Genomic DNA, 16467 nt, shown 5'->3' on the forward strand with positions numbered 1-16467 from the left:
TGTGAAGTGAGAAACATTTTAAAGGAAACCCACAGACTTCAAAACTCAACTCTGTAACTAAGAAAGAGATTAAAAATGCAACGTGCTGAATTTGAATCAACAACAAAGACAATGGGAACTGCTAACCTGCCAGACAGGGCCAACAGATACTCAAATTCCATTGTTGAAGATGAAATAACCTCATCTCCTGTTGGTTTCTGCTTTCTTGAAATATGTCAAAAGTTTCCGAGATGAAAGATCAAAAGGTGACTACAACAATGACTGCAAGACACGTTGATTGAATATCTATTTGGGAATATACAGGCAGGAGGATTTTAAGAACTGGTTTTGCCCAGCCAGCCACAGACAGAAGTCATCAAAGTCATTTGGAAAATCTGCTGAAGGGAGCAGTAAGGAATCTCTCTCCCTCTTAAGTTAATAAACGCCCAATCTCTACAGTATAAAAATCGAACCCAAGAAATAGTGACTGTCCATCAGAAAGAACCTCAGGAGGAACCCATCCATTTATAGGAGATGATTCACAGAATTAAGGGGAAGGAAATTGTCTCCAGCAAAGTGGACTCCAATTCATCTTCAGGATTTTAAAGGGGACCAACTAAATTCAAACAGCCACAACATGAAACAATTAATGCCTCAAGGAAAAGCAAAGAACTTAATCATATACCCTTTTAACTTTTAATTGGACTCTAACATTTTTACTTCTGATATGTTGCCTCGTTGCCGGGGGAGGTAGTGGAAGTAGATGCGGCAGTGACTTTTAAGGGGCGTCTTGACAAATACATGAATAGGATGGGAATAGAGGGATATGGTCCCCGGAAGGGTAGGGGGTTTTAGTTAAGTCAGGCAGCATGGTCGGTGCAGGCTTGGAGGGCCGAAGGGCCTGTTCCTGTGCTGTAGTTTTCTTTGCTCTTTGTTCTTATGTGCGTGCGTGTTATCGCATCTTGCATTATTTTCATAACTAAGAAATTTGCTCCATCTTTGACTCAAGAAAACTTGGCTTGATTGGCACCTTATTATTAGTAAATACATTTAGATTGGAAAAGGCATCTACAGGGTAAAGAAACTTTGAAACTTTTGTTTTGACCAGGCATGGAAGCTGAATAAAGGGGAAGCAGTTTGTCCTTCCTCACCTGACTGTAATAATCTCATACACTGCAGACTAATATGGGAATACAAAGCAACCTGAATTTTGTGGCCATCAGGTGCGTGCACTTGGTGGGCCCGGAAGTGGGTATGAAATGGGCTTCCAGCTGTGATCGGCCTCGGAAGGCAATTTCACGCTGACTGGCCAATTAACGAGCAGCCAGCGTGAAACACATGCTGAGAAAGGCTCAGCGCTGCCATGGTGGGTGGGAAGGGGGCAGGCACTGAGAAAGGGGGGGTGTGGCCTGGCACTTATATTGCGAAGCTCTACAAATTAAAAATGATGAAAAAAATGCAGCAAACTATGTCTAGGCAGCAAAGCCAAACCCCTGATAGCAGTATTCAGTCCCCGAACATCTTTTTTTACAATTAAGTTGCATCCCAGACATTTCATCCCACCCTGAATTGAGGTTGAAGTGAAAACGTAAAGTTGGCCTGGCCGATTGACCCAACTGTAAAAATGGACGGGCCAAGGACTTTGTGTAATTCCTTAATGGGCTTAATTGTCAGCAGGCGTACTTCCGACTTCAGAGTGCACCCACCAAGCAAAATATTGCGAGCACGCGATGATGTCCGGAAGCACGACTGACGTCATCTCGCGCGATTTCACATGTTGTCAGGTCAGGCGTGTGCCTGTTAAAACCACATCAAATTCTGACCGCGGTCTTGCAGAATTGCAAAGCAGGCTTTAAGAGCTAAATCGCTTACTCCTGCGCCTAAGCCCTATGTTCCTTGAAACCATGAAAAAGGCTAAAAGCGTTTTGGGTTTCATAGACAGGGTCATGAAATACCAGATCACAGAGGTGATGATAAATTTGTACAAAGCAATTGTGAGGATGGAGTTAGATTGCACTGAGCAGGTTTGGTGCCCTAATGCATTGAAGTTACAGAAAGATAACCCACTGGACAGACCCACAGTCATAAGACGTTTGATATATTAGCGTGATTTCAACTGGATCAGAGAATGTTAATAAGAGAATGAATAGTGGTTTTAAAAATCATTAGAAGTGTTGAAAGACTATTTCCTCTGGTTGGAGAAACAATGAACCATCACTTTAAAATTGCCCCTATGGACTGAGGAGGGGAGTGAGAGGGTTTTTCTTGCCAGAGAGTTTCTCAAGCTAGACGTCAGAGTGGAAGGTTTTAAGGAACATCTCAAAGGAAGGGTGGTTCAGAGAAGAAATTCCAGAGCTAGGGGTCTTGGTGGCTCAAGGCATGGCTGCCAATGGTGGAGTAATTACATTGGGATGTTAATTAAACCAGAATTGGAGGTGCACAGATACTTCGCAAGGTTGTGAGGCAGAAGGAGATTACAAAGATAGGGAGGGGTGAAGTCAAGGATGTGAATTTTAAAATTGAGGCATTGCTTAACTGGAAATTAATGAAAGTCAAAGAGCACAGGGATAATGGGTGAACAGGATATAATGCAAATTAGAACACAGGCAGCAGAGAATGGATAATCTGAACAATATGGAAGGTAGAAAATGGATGGCCTGGCAGTACCTCACTGGTGTGGAGATGTTCTACTGTGGTACCAGGGGAGGCTTGGTACCTCATTGGAACAGTCAAGTATAGAGGTTGCAAAGGTGTGCATGAGGGTTTCAGCCATAGATCATCTGAAGCAGCAGCAGTGAGTTAGACAATGTTACAGAGGTGAAAATAGGCAGTCTTGCTGATGACGCATATATGTGGTCAGTCTCATTTGGGGTTCAAACAGGCTGGCCCAGCCTCAGACCGTTGATTGGGAGAGAGGTGAAGTTCATGGTTAGGAAATGAAGTTTCTGGTGGGGACCAAAGACAATGGCTCCTGTCTTCCCAAAATGCAGTTGGAGGAACTTTCTGCATATTTAGTAATGAAAGCTTGGATAAGCAGTCTGAAAACTTGGAGACAATGTGCAGTTTGAAAGAGGAGGTGGTGGTGAGGTGGAGCTGGGTGTTTTCCATGGACATGTTGAAACTGATGGTGTGTTTTCAGATTATGTTACTGAGGGGCAGCCTGTAGATGAGAAACAGAAGAGAGAGAAAGGATAGATCCCTGGGGGAATAACAGAGAAAATGGTTTGGAAGTGGGAAAAGAAAAAAACTGCAGGTGGTGCTCTGGCTATCAATGGATGGATAATAATGGAATCAGGTGAGTGTAGTCTTATCCAGCTGGATGATGGTGGAGGGGCATTGGAGGAGCATGGTGTAATTAACTGAGTCAAAGGTCAACAAAGATAAGGAGGGATCGTTTACCTTCACCACAGTTCTATAGCATGCCATTTGTGACTTTAAGAGCCTTTTCAGTACTGTGTAGGGGGGAAACCTAATTGGAGAGATTCAAACATGGAAATCCAGGATGGATGGACACAATTTTGGGAAATGGCAGCATGTTCACGGACTTTGAGAAGAAAGGGAAGTTAGAGAGGAGGCCACGGTTTATAAGGATAAAGAGGGTTAGAGTTGCATTTTTATTAATAAGCGGAGAGGGGTGATGACAGCAGATTTGAAGAGGGTATACTACCTGGAAAGAAAACCATTAACCATATCAGCTATCACTCCTTCTCCATGATGGCACAGTGGTTAGCACTACTGCCTCATAGTGCCAGAGACCTGGGTTCAATTCCCGGCTTGGGTCACTATCTGTGCGGAGTCTGCACGTTCTCTCCGTGTCTGCGTGGGTTTCCTCTGGGTGCTCTGGTTCCTCCCACAATCTGAAAGACGTGTTGGTTAGGTGCATTGGCCATACTAAATTCTCCCTCAGTGTACCCGAACAGGTGCCGGAGTGTGGCAACTATGGGGTTTTCACTTCATTGCTTCATTGCAGTGTTAATGTAAGCCTACTTGTGACACTAATAAATAAACTTTAAACTGGGTATGGCGATTACCGAGTTAAGATTGAAGTATTAATACATTTAAGTTGCCACAGGGAAATGAGGAGATGCTTTCTAAAAGGTACTTTTCTTCTGGCATTGATTATACTTAGTCTTTCAGGCCTTTGGCACCTTTAATACATCTAGAAATCAAGGCCCCGCTTGCTCTAAGCACGTGTGGTATGGGCTGAACCGACATGAGGTGAGTTGAATAGAATTTCCAGGGATAGACCGGAAAGGTCCCACAGATAGTGACCCAAGCCGGGAATTGAACCCGGGTCTCTGGCACTGTGAGGCAGTAGTGCTAACCACTGTGCCATCATGGAGAAGGAGTGATAGCTGATATGGTTAATGGTTTTCTTTCCAGGTAGTATACCCTCTTCAAATCTGCTGTCATCACCCCTCTCCGCTTATTAATAAAAATGCAACTCTAACCCTCTTTATCCTTATAAACCGTGGCCTCCTCTCTAACTTCCCTTTCTTCTCAAAGTCCGTGAACATGCTGCCATTTCCCAAAATTGTGTCCATCCATCCTGTCCCACAGCCTGTTCAGTACAGGCTTAAGAGGCATCTGCTCATGCCCCCCCCTCCACCCCCGACTCACCCCGGGTGGAATTTGGAATGAGTCTTGGGAATCGTAGTTGGAAACCTGCTGGATGCAGCTTCTAAACAAATCTGCAGCTCCCCTTGTGACCCTGCTGGCGGAATTGCATCAAATTTCCACAACACATCTGTAGTTGAAATCCTGATGTTGGGAACTAGAGAAAACCTTCTTCCACCCAGGATTTTCAACTGGACTTTTCCATGTTCACACACTCAAAGCTAATGCTGCTACATGAAATAAAAGAATGCAGAATAGTCTATGTTGAAATTAGTCCTGACAGAAATTGATTATAAATAATTCCACTTTTCCCCATGTTGAAGATGGATTAAAAAAGTGCTGGCATGGGTTGTTGCTAAGGATAAACTTTGTCTGTTATTGTAAGTGAGGAGGAGGAGGAGGAGACAACCTTCTGTTCAGCAGAAAATTATTTGCAGCTTTCTAGGATTAGTAGCAGATTTTAAAATTTAGAGTTCTCTTCGCTCGAGCTGAAAATGTTAAAGGTTGACCTAATAATGGTCTTTATGGTTATTGAAGAGTTATGATATGAAAAATAGTAATTGACTCTACCAACAGGCTGGTGAGATGATAAGAAGAGGCTACAAATATAAGATAATCAAGAAATAATTAAAGGGAGCCAAAACAATTTTTGAAGAAGTGAGAGTGACTCGGGACAGAGAATTCTTTGCCACAAGTTACGTAGCTGATGAAGAAATAAAACCTAAAAGCATAGGCCTAGAGGTGGGGATGTGATCGGCGCAACTTGTGGGCCGAAGGGCCTGTTTGTGCTGTGGCTTTCTATGTTCTATGTTCATATGGCAAGCAAAGAGAGTATGAATAGAGCGGACCATTCACTCAGAGAGGAAGAGGCACAACATCATTAGTTTGTCTGATGTATTTCTGTTACAACCTTTGATGTGCACTACATTGGAGCTTGGGAGGCTTAATTTGATAGTCATTTTAAATAGTGCAGAAAACTACTGGGCAAAACTAAGTAAGCAGGGATAAATAGTGAAAAAATATCATACATTGACTGCAAACAAAACCGATTAGTGACTATCTTATCTGGTCTCAAATAGTTAGCAACTCATGGTTAGTTACATGAAAAGTCATAGGGGGCGATTGTCCCAAAAACATTCTAAGTGCTGAATTTGTGGGAAAAATGATGTAAATCACGATTTGTTTTTTTTAATGGGAGTTCAGACTCGAATCTCCCACACTCTATGCAATGCAGAGGCCACAGTCGTGAATATCATTAAAAGCTCAGGGGGCGGGGCCAACTCATGCCGGAGTCTGACAGTTCGGGAATTCTGCGTATGCGCAGTGGCCTTAAACTGTCAGCCTGCAGTTTGCTGGTCAGCTCGATCGCTGGCCAGCCCGGGACCCTCGCAGTGCTGCCGCCACCCCTCCCTCTCCGTACCCCCCACGGCCCGATCGCAGGCCCCATGAGCATTCCCGGGCCAGCCCCGACACGCCTCCCTTCCTGGAGCAACCCGATCTCCAGCTCCCCCACCCCCCAGCAGTGACAATCCCCTCCAAACCTCCCCCCCCCCATGAGAGGTAGGCCCCCCCGGCAGACACCCGCCCCCTGCAGCCTCCTCCAGGAGGCAGATGCCCTCCCGTCAGACCACCCACCCCTCCAGCCTGCCCTGATCGCTAGCCTCCCATCAGCCACGACCGATCTTAATGCACAGTGGCAGCGGGACTCCCCACCGATCGCCCCTAGACCATGCCCACAATAGACCCTGCCCCCTTGGCATTGCTCCTTAAACCCTGCCCCCTTGACACTGCCTGATGCCCGGTGGGCAGAGCCAAAGTGACCACTGGGCATGGGCACTTTGCCCCTTGGGCAGTGCCAGGGGGCAGCAGTGGCACTGCCAGGGTGCCCATGCCCAGGGGATACCACCCCCCCTGCCCAAACCCCTGAGGGGCCCCGATTGCCCCCCCTTCATTCCGGCGGGGTCGAGTGAAGGGGGGGCAATCGGAGCCCCAAATTGAGGCCCCGCTAAAATATTAGCAGGTCAGAATGGTGAGTGCCCCCCTCATAGGGTGCAATCTTCCCAAAATTGCACAGAGGGCATGATGTTACCACCCATTCACGCCACGCTCCGCTGCAGTGAAGACGGAGATTTTGGCGACAAGGCAAACCTCCGTTCACTGCAGTGGGATGGGAAAATCCTGCTGGCGTGAATGATTGGAAAATTCCGGCCCGAGTGTTGAATCAGGCAAGAAAGGCTGAGTGAAACTTGAAAGTTGCCGGCTCCACAGATGCCTTTGCGTGCCTGATTTAATGGCATGGGTGAAGGGAGGAGGAGAATATCTCAAACTGAGATCTCGTCAGCATAAATCCCATTTTTGACCACTCATGAGACTCAGCAGCCATTATGGGATTCTTGCCCATGGCTAACATGGTCGCTAGATCGCGCCCGTAATCTTCCACTGTGCCTGAATATGGTTTGAAACAGGACATTTTTTGCTTTTGCAGCAAATCATTTTATTTCTGCACTAATGGGTAGATTTTAACCTGTTATTTGGTCTAGAACTGGTATTGTGCATCAGGCATTCATGATAGAAACCATCCATCGTCATTCCATTTAAGACACTGCTCTTTCACTTAAAGAGTCTTCTTTCCTTCCCAAATCAATTGCCCAGCAGAAATGCAGGGCTAACTGGATGGATTTACCTAAACCATAAACTGTTCAAAAGATTTCACAGATTGACAGAACCATAAAGGACTCAACACATTCAAGCCTTGTCAAAATCACCATTCAGTAAGCTATTAATTGACTATTCCCAGAAAGAATTTCGGCATTGGCTACATATTTGATCTCTGCATCACCAGATTTCTGCTAATAATTTAACAGAATGCAATGTTAATTTTATTGGTGTTTTAAGAATATTCAGTTTATGAGGTACACTGAATAACTCACAAGTGCCAAAGGTTCTCATAAAGAAGGTAATCAAACTCACACTTCTCCAACGAGAAAAGGTTCATTTGTTAAGTAAGTTTCACAGTTAAGCTTCATTGCAGTGTTGATAACTTTGCGAAATATTAAACTAAACATCTTAAAATATTCCTCTGCAGATAAAGGGGCAAATTTTCAAAAAAACACCTCATTAAGCCTCAGCAGCATAGTACTGCGGATGCAGAAAATTTGAAATTCAAGGTCATGACCTGAAACATTGGGCTTGATTCTCCCATTGTGACCCACAACTTTTCTGGCGGGTCGGGTTGGAAGATGCGCGTGTCGGCCATTTTGCGGGTTCCCCACGAGCTTTAACAACCTGCATGCCTCTCCCAACCGGAAGAAAATGGCGCTGCTGGGAACACGCAGAAGTCCAGCGGGAAGTGAGGTCAGTCATTTGAATATGTTTTACATATATTTTAAATGTATTTTAAATGCGATTAGCGGTAGCATCCCGATAGCATCTCGCACCCCGCCAGGAGTACTTCATTCCGGCGGGGTTTAGAATAGCTCCCCACATTCGGGGAACTAGGGGGAGACCTGCCGGAGTGAAGGGGGGGGGCAATCGGGTAAGTACGCCCAAATTGGGGTCGGGCGGCGGGAAGGTGGTTCTCCCTGGGTATGGGCAGCCAGGCAGTGCCAGCCTGTGCCCCCTGGCACTGCCCAAGGGGCAAAGTGCCCATGCCCAGGGGGCACCTTGGCAGTGCCCAGCGGGCATTGGGCAGTGCCAAGGCAGTGGGGTCTACTGTGGACGGGACCTAGGGGCGATTGGAGGGGTTGGGGGGTCCCCGCTGCCACTCTGCATTGGGATTGGACTGGGCTGGAGGGAGGCCAGTGATTGGGGTGGGCTGCGGCAGGGCAGAGGTGGTCTATCGGGGGGGGGGTCTGCCTTTCGGGAAAGGGGGCCTGCTCCCGGGGGGAAGTTTAACCCTATGGGGATCTGCCGGGGTGAGGGGGGGGAATCGCCACTGCTGGTGGGAGGGGGTTGGGCTGGGCATCGGGGCGCTCCGGGGCGGGAGGGTCAGGGCTGGCCTGGGAATTGTTGTGGGGGCCGCAATTGGGCCGGGGAGGCGGGGGCTGGAGGGGGAACACTGCGGGGGTCCCGGGCTAGCCAGTGATCGAGCTGGCCAGCAAACGGGGAGACTGACAGATTGGGACCACTGCGCATGCACAGAGTTCCAGAACTGTCAGACTCTGGCGCGAATAGGCCCCACCCCCTGGGTTTTTAATGATATTCACGACTGTGACCTCTGCACTGCACAGAGTGCGGAGATTCAGGTTTGAAGCTGCACTGAAAAAACAGTCGTGATCGAGAACAGTTTTCCCACCAATTCAGCACTTTTGGGAGAATCACCCCCATTAATTGTATTTCTCTCCCCACAGATACTGCCAGACCAGCAGAATAATTCAAGCATTTTCTGTTTTTATTTCATTAAGTGTCAAATTGGCCGAGTAGTTGCATTCTCTCCTCTTAGTCAGAAGGTTGTGGGTTCCAGTCCTATTCCTGTGAGCTAAGCACAAACTCCCGGCAGATACGTCAGTCCAGCACCCAGTGGGTACTGCAGGTCAGTGGTGTCATCTTTCAGATATTAAACCAAAGTCTGTTTACCTAGGTAGGTAGATGAGATGTAGATGATTCCCTTGGAACTATTTGAAGAAGAGTAGTATTATTCCATTCCGATCTTTCCTGGAATCTCATATTTAAATACCTTCAATAAGATTACTGCCCCTTCCACACGACCAAAACAACTCTTAAATTCACAAATGACATCCTGTGTGACTGCAACCTGTCTGTTGCCTTTGACATGGTTGATCACATGATCTTCCTCCAATCAAGGGGGAAACGTGGTGAAATAGTGATATCGCACCAGACTAGTAATTCAGTGGCTCAGGCTATTGCTCTCGGGATTAGGGTTTGAATCCTACCAAGGCAGTTGATGGAATTTAAATTAAGTTAATAAATCTTTAATTAAAAATCTAGGCCAGGATTCTTCCAAAACAAAACTATGTGCTCAACGGGCGAGAAAACAGAAGTATTTCCTGCTCGTTGTTTGGGCGTACTTACCAGAACGAATCTCAGACACTGTGCAATGCAGAGTATCTCAGTCCCATTCACTCCAGAAAGCGATGGGTGGAGCCTATTTCCACCCGAGAGGCCAGCAGCATTGCGCTGTGTGGGCCACTGCGCATGCGCCGATCTGTCAGTGCAGAGATTGGCGCAAGCGCACAACCCACCCACCACCCTCGCCAATCAGCAGCCTCCTGCTGATCCCCAAGGGATCTTGCACAACTACGTCACTGGCTTGCCCCGCAACCCCCCGATTGCTGGCCTCCCAGACTCCTCCATTCCCTGATCGATGGCCTACTGGACTTCCCCAATCTCCACCCACCACTCTGGCCAGCCCCAATCCCCCATGGTCATCCCCAATCATCTCCTCCCTCTGTCTCCCACCGATCCCGATTGCAGAGTGGCAACGAGTACCTCCCCCACACTGATCATACCCCCTATAGGCCCCGCCCCCAGTGTGTCCAGGCTCCTCTGGCCCTACCCACTTGGCACTGCCTGGTGCCCGGTGGGCAGTGCCAAGGTGCCCAGTGGGCAGTGCCAGATTGCTCCTTGGACAGTACCCCCGACCAGCGTGATCAGGACGCCTGTTCCCCGTTAGTGGGGAGCAGTCGTAAACCCTGCTGAAGGGAACCACTCCTGGTGGCAGTTTGGGGGGGAGAGAGGCACTAGCGGGCATGGTAAATACTGTCCCGGGCCCGCTAATCATATGGAAATGTTAATTTCCATATGATAATCAGCTCCGCGTCAATATCCAGCGGACCTCGCTAAAGACCCCTGGCCCGTTGCACTGCTCAAGCAGTGCAGCAGGCCTGGAGAATCCCTGCCCTAGTCTCAGTAAAAGTGACCATGAAACCATTGTCGATTCTCATTAAAATCCCATTTGGTTCACTAATGTCCTTTAGGCATGTAAATCTGCCTTCCTTACTGTCTGGTCTACATGTGACTCCAATGTGGTTGACTCCTAAATGCTCCCTGAAATGCCTAACAGGCCCCTCAGTTCTATCAAACAGTGACAAGGTCTCCAAAAAGAAATGAAATTGGACAGATCACCCAGCATCGGCAAACCCAGCCCTGTCAACTCTGCAAAGTCCGTCTTACTAATATTTGCAGGTTTGTGCCAAAATTGGGAGCTCCGTTCCATAGATGAATCAAGCAATAGCCTGATACAGTCACACTCACAAATCATACCTTCCAGACAACGTCCCAGACACCACCATCACCATCCCTGGATATGCCCTGTTCTGCCAACAGGACAGACCCACCAGAGGTGATGGCACAGTGGTATGCAGTTTGGAGGGAATTGGAGTGTTAGACCTTGTGATCCTTTACCTCTCCCCATTCACACATGGAACCTGCAGAATCACATGTGTGCATTTGATGCTTCCTTGCAGTATTGCAAGTTCAGATATCCTGGCGATGCCATTTGCCTGCTCATATTGCATCTCTCTGGTAAGAGAGAAGACAATGGAGTCCCTTGTCTTGGCATTTCAGGCCTCTGTCACCCCCTGATACCACAGTGGACAGTGAATTGGAAATGTTACCACCTGGAGAGGGACAGTGTTGTTGAGGGGAGTACTGAGATGCAGGCTGTTGGACTGGATGGGATTGATGTTCATAAGGAGGAGGTGTTAGCAATTCTGGAAAGGGTAAAAATAGATAAGTCCCCTGGGCCGGATGGGATTTATCCTAGGATTCTCTGGGAGGCTAGAGAGGAGATTGCAGAGCCTTTGGCTTTGATCTTTGTGTCGTCATTGTCTACAGGAACAGTGCCAGAAGACTGGAGGATAGCAAATGTTGTCCCCTTGTTCAAGAAGGGGAGTAGGGACAACCCTGGTAATTATAGACTGGTGAGCCTTACTTCTGTTGTGGGCAAAGTATTGGAAAGGATTATAAGAGATAGGATTTATAATCACCTGGAAAGGAATAATTTGATTAGGGATAGTCAGCACGGTTTTGTGAAGGGTAGGTCGTGCCTCACAAACCTTATTGAGTTCTTTGTGAAGGTGACCAAAGAGGTGGATGAGGGTAAAGCGGTTGATATGGTGTATATGGATTTCAGCAAAGCGTTTGATAAGGTTCCCCATGGTAAGCTTTTGCAGAAAATACGGACACATGGGATTGAGGGTGATTTAGTGGTTTGGATCAGGAATTGGCTAGCTGTAAGAAAACAGAGGGTGATGGTTGATGGGAAATATTCATCCTGGAGTTCAGTTACTAGTGGTGTACCGCAAAGATCTGTTTTGGGGCCACTGCTGTTTGTCATTTTTATTAATGACCTGGATGAGGGCGTGGAAGGATGGATTAGTAAATTTGCGGATGACACTAAAGTCAGTGGAGTTGTAGACAGTACGGAGGGAAGTGGCAGGTTACAGAGGGACATAGATAAGCTGCAGAGCTGGGCTGAGAGGTGGCAAATGGAGTTTAATGTGGAAAAGTGTGAGGTGATTCACTTTGGAAGGAGTAACAGGAATACAGAGTACTGGGCTAATGGTAAGATACTTGGTAGTGTGGATGAACGGAGGGATCTGGGTGTCCATGTGCCTAGATCCCTGAAAGTTGGCACCCAGGTTGATAGGGTTGTTAAGAAGGCGTATGGTGTGTTAGCTTTTATTGGTAGAGGGATTGAGTTTCGGAGCCAGGAGGTCATGCTGCAATTGTACAAAACTCTGGTGCGGCCGCATTTGGAGTATTGCGTACAGTTCTGGTCGCCGTATTATAGGAAAGATGTGGAAGTGTTGGAAAGGGTGCAGAGGAGATTTACCAGGATGTTGCCTGGTATGGTGGGAAAATCGTATGAGGAAAGGCTGAGGGGCATGAGGTTGTTTTCGTTAGAGAAAAGAAGGTTAAGAGGTGACTTAATAGAGGCATACAAGATGATCAGAGGATTAGATAGGGTGGATAGTGAGAGCCTTTTTCCTCGGATGGTGATGGCTAGCATGAGGGGACATAGCTTTAAATTGAGGGGTGAGAGATATAGGACAGATGTTAGAGGTAGGTTCTTTACTCAGAGAGTAGTAAAGGCGTGGAATGCCCTGCCTGCAGCAGTAGTGGACTCGTCAACATTAAGAGCATTCAAATGGTTATTGGATAAACATATGGATGATATTGGAATAGTGTAGATCAGAGGGGCTTTAGATTGGTTCCACTGGTCGGCGCAACATCGAGGGCCGAAGGCCCTGTACTGCGCTGTAATGTTCTATGTTCTATGGAAGGATCGCTTGCATAAAACCTGAGGGCGAAAGTGGCCTTGATAACCAATGGCAGTGCTAATCTCATCTTTACAGTATGGCTGTTGGCTCTGATGAAGAAAGTGGCTCACTTCCTTGCTGATTTGTAGGTGCTTGAAACATTGCTCCTGGCTAAGGTGAATGTGGTTCTCCAAGAATATCTTTGCTGGATAGGGCTTTCTGTGGAGAGCATTCCTCCTTCTCCCTCTGTGTTCACCTTTCCCTCTTGGGTTGTAGTCTGTGCTCCATGTCATACTGCAACCCAAGAGGGACTGAAATTATACCCCCCATAACTCTAGCTGCCTTTCTATTCACTGGGCAGAAAATGCCTCTGACTTCCCTGACACAATGTAACAACTTTCATTTCAAAATAACAAGTCCTTTGAACTCCTCTAAGAACCCAACACTTGCAAGAGCAGAATTAAGTCAAAAGTACCTCTGCATACTGGATAGCTGACCCTTTAAATAACACTAAGGGGGTATTTCACTTCATAAAATCCCTAAGGTGCAGAAGGAGGCCATTCGGCCCTTCGAGTCTGCACCGACCCTTCAAAAGAGCATCGTACCCAAGCCCACCCCTCCTATCCCCATAATCCAGCGCTAATCCACTGAAGCTATCCATTGTTGGACACCAAGTGGCAATTTAGCATGGGCCAGTCAACCTAACCTGCTCCTCTTTGGACTGTGGGAGGAAACTGGAGCACCCGGAGGAAACCCACACTGACACATGGCAAACGTGCAAACACTACACTGATTGACACCCAAGGGCAGAATTGAAGCTGGGTCCATGGTGCTGTGAGGCAGCAGTGCTAACCACCGTGCCACCATGCTGCCCGCCATTGTGTAGCTCAATGGAAGTGATTGGAAGCAATCATTAAATGACCTATGTGGTTCAAATTAGCAAAATGTCCCAATTAACCCGAGAGGCTATTAATTGACCATCTTGCGTGATTATAGCGCATGCACAGCACACCTGAGCTAGAGTCCTCACAAGTATTTTGCATCACAGAGTCAAAATTTGTGGCCTTTATGTTTTGTACTTGAGAAATCCGGTGTCAGTTACACATCAATCTTGTCCCACTAAGGTGAAGAGGGGAAATAAAGCTGTTAAATATTCATATTGGGCAGTAGCTTCACTTAACCCCGTGCAGCATCCCACTGTACACAAGTAAATAATGCATTCCACATATATTATGCAACATGGAAATGAATAACTGTAGATGAAATGGTGATGGCAATGAAGTTAAATGTAATACAGTAAAATAAGTTGTTATTGACAGGCAATGTTAGCAACAGTAGGAATGAAAATAGACACCTTTTCCAAAATGCCATCAGTTAAAAAAGGTATTTTAATTAATATGTTGTGGTTGGTGAACAAAATATAATTTTGTATACTCATGGCATTAGAACTGACAGTTCCCATGTTTATGCCATAAATAACTGCATTGTATGCAGTATCATACAAAATATGAGTGCTATCGTACTCAGACTCAAATTGCTATTAATACTTTAATACTCAAGCATCTCCTTCATCTCCCATAATATTGTTCCATTTAACCTTCCACAGCTGAAGCCTACATTTTCCGTTCAATATCACTCAATGCAATTAGCACCCTTGTGGTAGGATTACATTCAATTTGATGAAAGAAGGATTCCAATACCATTGCTCACCACTTTTCCAGTTTCGCTGTCCTGCTTTCGTGACGATAATATTGATTAATTCCGAAAACTCGGTTAAAACCATCGATTGGTTCCTGTTGTGATACCGAGTAGTATAAGTGATATATTTTACCGTGGTTATTTTCCCTTCATTACAATCACCATTTCATCAACAGTTGTTAATTTCCATTGTTGCATAATATATGTGGAATGCATTATTTACTTGTGTGCAGGGGGATGCTGTACGGGGTTAAGTGAAGTTACTGCCCAATATGAATATTTAACAACTTTATTTCCCCTCCTCGCCTTAGTCGAAGAGGATTGATGTGTAACTGACACCGGAATTCTCAAGTATAAAACATTCAGTGCACAACATACTGCCAAATTCAACTTAAAAATACTATCCATTCCCTCCTCAGAAACAAAAAGTATTTTTCTCTCCAATATATACTTCGTACCCTTTGTTTTACAACTTTGTTGCCATAGTTTAATCAATTTCTGAACTGCTAAAGCGGAAAATGGGAAAGATGTGAATTGAACTTCTGATCTGTTTATACTCTGTTGAGGAATGCCCTTCCTCCTAGAAGCATTTGTTAGTGCCCTGGCCAAGAACTGGGAAAACACATCGAACAAGTGGACAAGCTTTGAGTGTCAGGCAAAGCTGGAATTTGAACTAATGGTAGCCTGGCTGGAAGTCAAGGGCTTAAGTAACTGAACTATCAAGCGCAGGCTTTACAATTCTTTCAGTCTTTGCTTTTCCAATTCTTTTGTTTAGAACAATTCGCACATAAACTGACAAGTCAATGTAGATCTGAGAGATCAATTATCTCGTCAAAACAGGACACAGAATCATTCTTTTTTCCAAATCAAATGAATACTGAAAGTAATTTACCATTTGAATGCTGCAAAACAACTTGAAATTTAATGGCGTTTGCATGAACCAATACAACAGAGTTTGATGTAATAAACAAAAAACATATGACAGGTACACCTAAAATTTGTATTTGCCCTTGAATAATCAAAAGGCTTTAATTAATCTCAGGAAAAATGGCTAAACATGAAGTTTGATCGAGGTCCCATAAAACTGAAAACAAACATTGCAAACTATTAGGTAGTAAACCAAATTAATTCCTTCTGTAGACTGTAAAATATCCATACCTCTAGATCATTGAAAAATAAATGTGTGTCAGCCAGATTGAAAATCATTTCTTCCATTCGAAGTCCAAGTGTAACAGCTATAGGCGGATCCTGCAAAACAAATATTTTCATCAGAACCAGCATGCTGCTTTGCAAATTCCATCACTTACTCCACTGTATTCACAGTCTGTTTAAATAATGAGAATGAAATAGTGGGCTAGATATTACGCTGAGAGTGGTCTTCCTGTACTCTAGCCTAAAATTTGGGACAAGCCCCTCTGTTTGGCTGGCTCACTCCACTTTAATTCTGTGGGCAACAGCCCATTAATTAGCGTGAGGCAGGACCTCTGCCATCCCCAGATGTCCTGCCTCGTACAGCTGCTGTCCAATTGGAGGCCAGCAGCTCTGTGCGATACCAGGATTGGTGCCGACTGCAGGTATTTCAGGTGGCCTGCGAGGAAATGGAACCATGGATGTCCCCAAACCTTGGCTCGTCTGAAATCTCACTGGGAGGGGGTTTGGCAGTCCCAGTGAGGGACCGGGGGGGGGGGGGGGGGGGGGGGGGGGGGGCGGCGGCGCGGGGGGGCATGTTGGACCAGGGCGGGGGGAGAGGAGAGGGACACAGCAAGGCAAAACTGTTTTGGGGGGAAGTGGGTGTTAGCCACTGATTGACACAGCGGTCCTAGAAAGGTCCTTTAAACTGACCAATAGCCTGGATGGTTAAATCATGCTGGGCTACATGCCAGGTGCAGAACCAACTCCATGCTTGCCTATTAAATTGCAGCAGTGGGGGGGGAATAAGGCCCCTTTAATG

General features: G+C 46.2%; 1 protein-coding gene across 50 annotated transcripts in view; it reads right to left on the bottom strand.

The window, feature by feature from the left end:
* eya4 (EYA transcriptional coactivator and phosphatase 4) overlaps positions 1–16467 on the bottom strand; it is a 428611-nt gene that overhangs the window by 45753 nt on the left and 366391 nt on the right. For all 50 annotated transcript variants that reach the window (XM_078212520.1, XM_078212514.1, XM_078212513.1 and 47 more), the window contains one exon: positions 15675–15764. In XM_078212520.1, coding sequence (XP_078068646.1) covers positions 15675–15764 — 90 coding nt within the window. The remainder of the gene's footprint in view (positions 1–15674; positions 15765–16467) is intronic.

The sequence above is a fragment of the Mustelus asterias genome, chromosome 5 (genome assembly GCF_964213995.1).
Source record: "Mustelus asterias chromosome 5, sMusAst1.hap1.1, whole genome shotgun sequence".
Taxonomy (NCBI): domain Eukaryota; kingdom Metazoa; phylum Chordata; class Chondrichthyes; order Carcharhiniformes; family Triakidae; genus Mustelus; species Mustelus asterias.